Here is a 9,714-nt window from a genome sequence, read left to right as displayed (position 1 = left end):
AGACAAGGACGACCGAGATTGATGTCCGTCCTTGTCTATCTTACCTACTCGCATTCCTGCACATAGCACGGAACACAACCGTGGACATAGCACGGATCACCACCAAAAGATCGTGGACATAACCGACAAAATCGTGGACATTGGCTACGTAGTTCAATGTCCACGTTTTGTGGACATAGAGGCGCTGAAACCAGCTCAATCGCCTGTCCCAGCTAAATCGCGGGCATGGCCGCTCTCAGGATCCTCTCTGGTCGAACGCAGCAATTGGTAAATGACAAGGCGACGAGGTAAATTTGAATGCTTTACCTGTTTTACCAATAAGATTTTTAGAGACAATGTTTTTATCGACAAGATCTTTATACCGACAAAGTAAAAACCGACGGTCGAAAAGTGTCGAATGGAAAATTCATGTGATTAGGATGATGTCTTCTGCTACCTGCGTCAACACGTGGTTCTGCATTTTTACATAAAATTCCTTTTAATATAATTGCATCTGTTTTAGTACTCCGCCACATTCCATCGCGCCTTTATATGCTGGGATTGAAGGGAAATCTATAGTGAAACGTGAAGGAATCTGCATCTGATTGCTCGGAAGAGTCGGAAGTGCGCGCGCGGTGAATGTAGCGACTGAAAAACCGAACAAACCTCCCGCCGTGAACGGAGCCGCGGTGGCACTAGGCGCCCGGAGCCGTCCGTGGTAGGCCTGGAATGCGGTCGATGTTCGTTAGTGTGGAACGTAAATGAGCAATCGAGCGGTCCTCGATTCCGTTCGGGTCGGTGTGTGGCAGCAGCCCGGGGCAGGTCGCAGGCGGGAAGTCGCCCGTTTCACGACCCATGGATACGTCGTCCACGTTGCGCCGCGTACGCCGTTGAGGACCACCGGGGTGGAACCACCGCGCGCGCGGTTCGCACACAGGCGATTTACGGTGTCCGCCGATCTCTCCGAATAGGGACAGCGCGGGGTCAGGGGAGGGGGCACACGCGGGACGTAGAGGTAAGCAGCACACCGATGGGTGTCAGGGGGACAAGAAGAAGAAGACGAGGGCAGGCCCTGTACTCGTGTCCCGCGCTCGTCGCCGTCGTCGTCGTCCCCGTCACGTCGTCGTCGTCGTCGTCGTCATCATCGTCGCCGTCGTCGCGCCGTCGCTGTCGTACCGTCGTGCCGTCGCGTTCAGCCACAGAAGCGGCGAACAGGCCGCGCTGCTGGTCCCTGTTATGCACGCAAGGCAAGCGCCCAGCGAAGTGTTCATAATTGCACCGCCGCGTTCGTTAGTGCCCGCGGAGGAGGAAAGGGAAAGGACGACGACGCGGAGGAGGTGGCGGCATAGGCGTAAGAGAACACTTGACACAGCGGAGGCGGGAGAGAGATAGAGAGAAATGAGAAAGAGAGACGGCGGGATGGATTGAGCGCGGCGACGAGCGAGTGTGTGAGAGAGAGAGAGAGTGAGTAGGGTAAAAGCGTGGGCGCGATTTTCTATATAAGCGCGTTCCACCACGAGAAGTGGTACCTGTCCGTCCCGCGACGGTCGAGCAGAAGGACAGAGCGGCGCCGAGTTCCCGTCCGCCTCTGTCCGCCTCTGCCCAGGGTCTCAGGTTTCGGTCCGGTTCGTCGGTCCCGTCGTCCCGTAGGATGTTCACGATGTTCTCGGGCAAGATGAAGATCGAGATCTGTGAAGCGAGAAAGCTACGCGCGACCGACAAGCAGCGGAAGTTCTGGAAGGAGAAGGAGGAGCCCACGCTGGACCCGTACGTGCAGCTGGACGTCGACGAGCTGCACCTGGCCCGCACGACCACCAAGCTGAAGACCTCGGACCCGGTGTGGAACGAGAGCTTCATCCACGAGGTGCAGCAGGCGGTCTTCCTGGGTCTCACCATCTTCCACGACGCGGTACTGCCGCCGGATTATTTCATTGCCAATTGCAACATCCCGTTCACGGAACTTGTCAAAAATCTATACGAGGGGATCAACGATTTCTGGGTGAGTTCGGCCTGTCGGCGCTCCTGCATTTTCTGCTGCGGGGCCCTCCAACCACGCACGCGCGCGCGCGCGCATGTGTGTACATCCCCGCGCGTGCTGCACGCGTGTTGCACCGCTGGGGTTGTATTAATATTGATACAATTCAAGTCGGCACTCTTCACTTTCTTCGTTTTCATTGTTGTGAGCAGGATATAATCTGGACATGAACGAGATTCGTAAATGCTATCACTGTTGCTGATGTGACCAAGTAAACAAACGACATTTAAAGCCCGTATTAGACTATTGGGACGCATTGGGCAAATTGAGGATTGCAAATTGGAGATTAGAATTCGATCAATTAAATAATTTTAGTAGGAGACGCTCTTAAATTTATTTGTAAATAACTCTTTAATTTTAAAAATAATGTGAATTAATGAAATTGGCAATGAGAGCCAAAACGCAGAACTTGCTATGCAAGAATTCTTTTCAAATTATTCAGTATAAATACATATTCTTCAAATCTTCCTTCGACGTACGTTTCCGCCTCATTCAGGCTTTCTTCAGCGATTCATAAATAATACGTTACTTCAATACGTCATTACAAATAATTAAGTAATTCCTGGTAGACATAACAATAAGTTCAATGTGTGAGATGGATTTCCCCATCAATTTCAAGATTGCAAGCATGCGTAATCATTGCAGGAACAAGTCAAGGTGTATATGGATCATTAAAACAATGGATTATAACGTTGTCGTAAATTAAGAGGACAAACTTTTGCACGTCTATTGTCAAAATTAAAATATTGAATTTTAATTTTAATCGGTTTCTATCTGTTGAATTGTAATCTCCAAGTCGTGTTAATCTTCAAGGTACAGTCTGGCACAGGCTTCAATCAATATAAATCAAATATATAAAAAAATCAAATATATCAAATATTCTTGATAATTTGGCAAAATATTATATACTGCTCTAATTATTTTATATCCTAGTATAAACAAAAACAATGCAATATCTTTTGCAATATTTTCTTACTTTATATAAAATTATTCCAAATAAGACAGTATATAAGTGCTATTTTTATTTATTATAGAGAGAGATTAAATTAGTTTTTAAACCTTGAATTTTATTCTGTACATGCATCTATCGCATGTTTTATAGTTTCTATACTTATTTTAATGGTGTTGCTAGGTGATATCTCTTTAATCTAGGAAAAAAATTTCTTGTTGAAAAATATGTTTTAAACGTTGTCTCTACATTTATACCGAGATTTTAATGAAGTGATTTAATGAGCGCTCTTTCTCTTTCCGAGATTTCAAAATTATCGATGTTTTTTTTATAAGTATAGAAACTATGTAATCAGTTTTTTTTTCTATATAATTTGATTCTTGCAGTCATTCAACTTATAAAAGCATTCAGATAATAGAAAATTAATAATTTAGAAGATACTTTATTCTGGCACATTTCGACATTAAATGTGAAATATTTCATAAAATGTTTATTTTTCGATTTCGATTTGATAATATACTTTTATAGTGGAATAATGAGATGAATCGGACAAGGGAAACGAATAGTCGCATTTAAAAATAGAATATATAACATATTGCAAATTGTGTGCTTTTTTTTGCAAAAGTAATTATGTATTTTCTTCACGTCAAAACGTTGATTGTACGATGGTCCAGAATAATCGCCTGAAAAGTATAGCATAGTGTTTCTGGAGCAAATTTATTCCTTTGCAAAAAAATTTAAATAAGCATTTTTTAGTTATAGAATTTTTTAGCAAACGAGACTCTCGATCAAAGAGAGATGGCGAGATGTATATTTTCTCTTACATAAATATGCGCTTTATGTCAATCTATTTTTATCTCATTATTTTGTACGTAAAGTGTTTTACAAGATATTTAAAATTTATATCAAAATATGTCAGAATATAAATTATCTCGTAAACTATTAATATGTTGACACATTATCTTTACATGCATACTTATATGCAGAATATTATTGAATAAATATTAAGGGGAATCGATTTATATCTCTCTTGTTGGCCGAATCTCGTTTGTTCAAAAGTTGATAAGAAACGCATTATCTAAATGTTTGCAACGAGAAAACAGTTTGCTCCATTTTAGTTCAGTACATCATATATTTATTAGGCAATCATTTTGGGAATATGATATTAGGAGATATTTTTATATCATGCCAATATTGAAATAATGTAATGATTTAATCAGTAAATGAATAATTTCAAAAAATTGGAAAAGCGTATTATAGTCTATTGTTAGAAAATCATCAAGTTTGGCAGTTATAGGCTGTTTCCTTATAATGGACGTTCAATGTTTTCCAATAAAGTAAATAAAGTGTGAAAGAGCTTTTTGTCACAGAAAATTACATTATATTTTAATGATAAAATCTGATTTTTATACAATAGATTTATTATTATATAAGCACCCAATTTATCGACCGCGATCTTTGATATAAATTTGTGTAATAAAAAACTAGTAATCTAGAAACTATTTTTCTTATTTATAAAAAAATTAATATATAGTACAAACACTCAGTTTTTATTCACATAATTTATTGATTGAAATTGATACAAATATAACTCATAGTTTTGTTTGCAACATTAAAATGCAGCTGCTTTTTGTATCTTATATTAAAACAAAGCTTGAATTCTCTTGAAAAAAGAATTAATTTTATTAGTTAAATCTGATATAAAATTTATTTTAAAAGGAAATTTATTTTAAAAGAACGATCTATTTATTTAAATTATTATGCAGGTTTGAATTTTGACTTTTTAAAATTATATTCTACGTTGGTTTTTTCCTGGAAAAGAAAGTTTGGCAAAAAAAAAAAAGAAATGCATTTTTATTAGAATTATTTGCACAGTATCCAATTGAATCTGAAACACCCAATGGTAGACTGTGCATATGAAAATGTAGTGTGCAGTATTTTAGGACTAATTGAGACGAAACGAAATCTGTTGCAGGTTGAACTAGAACCTCAGGGAAAGTTGCGACTAAAAATAGCCATGTGGAATTCGCCAAGTAAGAAAAACCCTCAATATGTCATAAGTATACGTGATTCAACAACTCGGCTTAATATTTCAGTTCGTCAACCAAGTTTCTACGGGGAGTACAGCGGTGGGGAACACAGTCGTGCTAAAGGCAAGAAGGACCGGCATGAATTTAAGGAGAAGAAGCAAGCCTTGAATCGCCGGAGAGCGATGCGACGTAGGATTCACCAAGTGAACGGGCACAAATTCATGGCTACCTTTCTGAGACAGCCGACGTTTTGTTCGCACTGTCGCGATTTTATTTGGTACGTATGCCCGCGCGCAAAAACATCGTGCTTCTCATCGCTTATTAAGATCCTATACGTACAAGTACTTCTCGTCGACGCTATCTTCGATAGCGCCGAGCGCGTGCTATCTCGGAGTTAAGTTGGAAAACGGGAGCATGCTTGAACTGATGTGTATATTTCTCACCCGCGAGTACATTTTACAAATACGTTACGGCAAAATTTAGTTGATAGCGCACATCGAATTAATTCGATTAGAAATTTGCAAAATATGCAGGATTGCATGCATTGGGTATTTGGTCTTTCCTGATTATCTATACATTTAGTAATGTAGCCAAAAAGAGAGACATTTATTGACTAGTGTGCAATTAACAATGGTATGCATTGAAGGTTGAATTATTACAAGTAATTTATTTTAACTCAGGAGACTCGAGTGCAGAGATTAGAAGGAGCAGGCTTGGTATTGCTACGACTGGGGTACATTCTAAACGCTATCTGGGACAAATTTCTCTGTTTTCAAATGGGTTGCATGCTTGGGTTTTACAAGAGCACGTGCCTTATATAATCCGCTGAATCCATTTCGAGTTATTTAGGTGTTGGAGAATTTGCACAACGTATACCGTTCCGATTGGCAATACTTTCGAATAAACAATAACCGATTTGTAAAGAAAAGGAGGTTAAATAATCGACTAGGATCTATGAAGTGACTCGATCGAATCTTTCTCATCGCGCGAAGTCCTTAATCGTCTAAAAATCAAGGAGTCTAGCATAGATGATGACTAAGCATGATTGAAGAAGGCATACGTATGTGTCTTAGGAGGGATTATGAGGATACGATGTGACGTGTTTTGTCTGTTATATTTCAGGGGCTTTGGCAAGCAGGGCTATCAGTGTCAAGGTGAGAAGACACATACACCGTTATTAACAGATTATAGTTATGTATCCGCTTGCCGCACCCTTATACGTATGAATGTGTGTGTATGCAGTTTACCAGCGCGTGTACGTGCGATTAGTTTTAATCGACGGGAAAAAAAAATCACGATTAAGACTCTTAATCAATCGATTTATCGGCTTTACCTCTTTGACGCTTCCTTCCTAACTACCATAGCGCCCTGCAACTGTCGCGTTAGCTCATGCACTTTCTGTTCATCGCGACTAGTACACATTACCGCCTTGGGATTAATCTGCCTCATGATAAAACATTTCAATAATTATTTAGCTAAATTAGTAAGAATTTTGGTTGTTGGCTAAGTCTCCTGATTTCACTTCATTTGCTTTGGTACGATTTAGAACTAATCTGTAGCCAATTTTTTTTTTTTTACCAATCTGTAGCCCTTTTAGATAGTTTTTCGGTTTATTGCATGTTGTCCTTCGATAACAAATTTTGATCATGCCATCTTAGAGCTTGGTAACATTTTTGGTATCGAAAAAAAACTTGTGCCGATTCCTGCGTTCGAGGATAATGTTAAGTCAATCACACACGATCATATTTTTGCTTATGATATTATTGTAAATAATTTTCGGATGCGTCTTATCACGCATGCAGCTAGCTTTGGACGTGCTGTATTTGGCGTTTCCGTTTTCGAAGTGATCATTTTTATAAGGGGTACTCTATGTATTACTGTTTCAGTATGCACTTGCGTAGTTCACAAGAGATGCCACTTGTTCGTGATAACCAAATGTCCAGGAATGAAAGAAGAGGTATGTTTATTATTATACTATAGTGACGTAACATAATAGAAATACCATAATTTACAATTTATTGTATTGATATCAAAATCATTGCATATTCCATTTTTGAACATGTTGCTGCATTTTCCATCCCCCAGTTGAGTTAACTATTTATGAGCCATTTTCTAGTTACGTATATATACACAAAATTTCTCTGTCACCAATATTAATTTTATTCTAGGTTTCATCGTTTTGTTCTTGTTTTCTAAATTGTGATTTTTTTAAATGATTCATTTAGGGTGCAACGGCTGCCGGAGTACAGTCGAACCAGGGCACCACGGAGATAGCACGATTCAACATAGACGTTCCCCATCGCTTCGCTCTCCATAATTACAAACGATTTACATTTTGCGACCACTGCGGATCCTTGTTGTACGGTTTATTCAAGCAGGGCTTGCAATGCGAAGGTAACGCAACCATTTTATATTTCCATTAAAATTTTCATTAAGTAGACCTGGATTTCATTGTATTTCTTTTTCCCCCGCAGCTTGCAATATGAACGTTCATAAACGATGCCAAAAGAACGTTCCAAACAGTTGTGGCATTAACACCAAGGCCATGAGTGAAATTCTTAAGACAATGAATTTCTGTGCAACCAGCAAGCAATCGAGGGCGCCAAAAATTAAAGTGTCTTCGCGTCCTCAAACACCCACGATTGCCGAAAGGGAAGAGGATCAAGACGACAAAAGCTTCAAGAAAGATAAGAAAGGAATGAAGAAGGGACAGAAGAAAGGCCAAAAAACAATTAAAGAACATAAATCGGGGGACGAGAGGAAAGATGACCAGTTTGACGAGCTGGCGGAAGAAGCAGACACGGGCACGGACAACTCGCCGGCGAGTCAGAAGGACATGTCACCTAACGCCAGAGAAGATGATAGACTTAACTGTAATTTAAAAAAATTTGGCGTAGATGACTTCAATTTTATCAAAGTCCTCGGTAAAGGCAGTTTTGGCAAAGTGATGCTAGTCGAACTGAAGTCCAATCCCGACGAAATTTACGCTGTGAAAATCCTAAAGAAGAGCGTTATCATTCAAGACGACGACGTGGATTGCACGATGACGGAGAAGAGGATCTTAACCCTCGCCGCGAAACATCCTTTTCTGACGGCAATCCACAGTTGCTTTCAAACGGTGGATCGACTCTTCTTTGTCATGGAATACGTGAAAGGAGGTACAAATCGCCATTTTAAGAATGTGTAAAGATGTTTTTCATTTTTCTGGATGTTGCTGTTAACTCTCGATTTGTTTCCAGGCGATCTGATGTTCCATATCCAGAAGGCTCGAAAGTTCGACGAATCGAGGGCGCGTTTCTATGCGGCGGAGGTGATACTCGCGCTTCAGTTTCTGCATAGAAATCACATTATATACCGCGATCTGAAACTGGACAACATACTGCTGGATGCGGAGGGACATTGTAAACTGGCGGACTTCGGAATGTGTAAGGAGAACATAGTCGAGGGAGAGTCGACGACAGCGACGTTTTGCGGCACGCCGGACTATATCGCTCCCGAGATACTCCAAGAAATGCCGTACGGTGCTAGTGTTGATTGGTGGGCTCTCGGTGTTTTGTTATACGAGATGGTGGCCGGGCAACCGCCGTTCGAGGCCGAGAACGAGGACGATCTATTCGAATCGATCTTACACGATGACTTAGTGTTCCCCGGGTGGGTTTCCCCAGAAGCGGAGTCTGTTTTAAAAGGCTTTATGACCAAGAATCCTGCCAGGCGATTAGGTTGTGTTGCAGCCGACGGTGGCGAAAGTGCCATAAGGGTCCACCCATTTTTCAGATACCTAGATTGGGAAGCTCTCGAAGCGCGTAAAATAAAACCTCCAATCAGACCTAAAATTGTGAGTTCTGTTAATTTCTTTTTTACTTTGATTTAAAAAAAAAAAAGATAAGTAACCGATCGTGTGACGCAATTGCTTTCCGCGATTTTCAGAAAAATGAAAAAGATGCCTTGAACTTTGATACGGAATTCACGAAGGAGGATCCTGTGTTAACGCCGGAGGGTGCAGATAAATTAGGCGACATCAATCAAGAAGAGTTTCGTGGTTTCTCCATAGTAAATAGGGACTTCAATCCATTCAGGTATACTACGCAATAAGGGATGACGAGTTTCGGTTTAAAGAATTTCGATTTTTACTGTAAATATCATCCTTCTCGCTTAACCCATTGCTTTGTTCAACACATTTGCTATCTCGTTAAGTGTGAAATAGACACTTTGAAACTACTCGAGATAGCTCCTTTGATAGCTACGTTCGATGGAAATGATTCTATCTGCCGCAAAAAAGTTTTTTGACCAATCGAGACACATTGGTGGCAATCCGAAATAGTAAGAATTGCTGAGAATTATCGAGATAATTGGACAAAAAGACCTTTATTTAAACAAAAACCTTTATTTAATTTAGAGATCAAATAGGATATGGTATATTAGACGACTATTATTTCATACTTAAAAAAGGAACTGGGCTCTTTTTCTTGATCTATAATAATTGCTTGAGTAGAATTCCATGGTAATTTCCAATCAAAGTAAAGACATGTAATCTCTCTGACATTTCTCTCTCTCCCCCCTCTTCCTCTTCTGCCTCTTCCCTCCTTTTCCTCCTTCCCTTTTCTCTTTTCTCTTATTATGTCTATGTCTAGATATCTATAAAAAATAATTTTATTACATGTCATTAGATGTTATATATATATATATATATATATATATATATATATATATAAAATACAATA

General features: G+C 39.9%; 1 protein-coding gene across 2 annotated transcripts in view; it reads left to right on the top strand.

The window, feature by feature from the left end:
- The first annotated feature begins 1,097 nt into the window (after positions 1-1,097).
- The window catches only part of LOC105453796 (protein kinase C), an 11,878-nt gene continuing 3,261 nt past the window's right edge, over positions 1,098-9,714 (top strand). The window contains exons 1-9 of one of the 2 annotated variants that reach the window (XM_011696001.1): positions 1,098-1,978; positions 4,939-4,996; positions 5,060-5,270; positions 6,116-6,147; positions 6,880-6,950; positions 7,219-7,387; positions 7,468-8,151; positions 8,233-8,828; positions 8,921-9,069. In XM_011696001.1, coding sequence (XP_011694303.1) covers positions 1,631-1,978; positions 4,939-4,996; positions 5,060-5,270; positions 6,116-6,147; positions 6,880-6,950; positions 7,219-7,387; positions 7,468-8,151; positions 8,233-8,828; positions 8,921-9,069 — 2,318 coding nt within the window. In that variant the 5' untranslated portion in view covers positions 1,098-1,630. Of the gene's footprint in view, positions 1,979-4,938; positions 4,997-5,059; positions 5,271-6,115; positions 6,148-6,879; positions 6,951-7,218; positions 7,388-7,467; positions 8,152-8,232; positions 8,829-8,920; positions 9,535-9,714 lie in introns of those variants that run through there. The other variant, XM_011696000.1, reaches the window with a different exon arrangement.

This window comes from Wasmannia auropunctata, unplaced genomic scaffold (genome assembly GCF_000956235.1).
Source record: "Wasmannia auropunctata unplaced genomic scaffold, wasmannia.A_1.0 LD335994.1, whole genome shotgun sequence".
NCBI classification, from domain to species: domain Eukaryota; kingdom Metazoa; phylum Arthropoda; class Insecta; order Hymenoptera; family Formicidae; genus Wasmannia; species Wasmannia auropunctata.
This window is presented reverse-complemented; position numbering and strand designations above follow the sequence as displayed.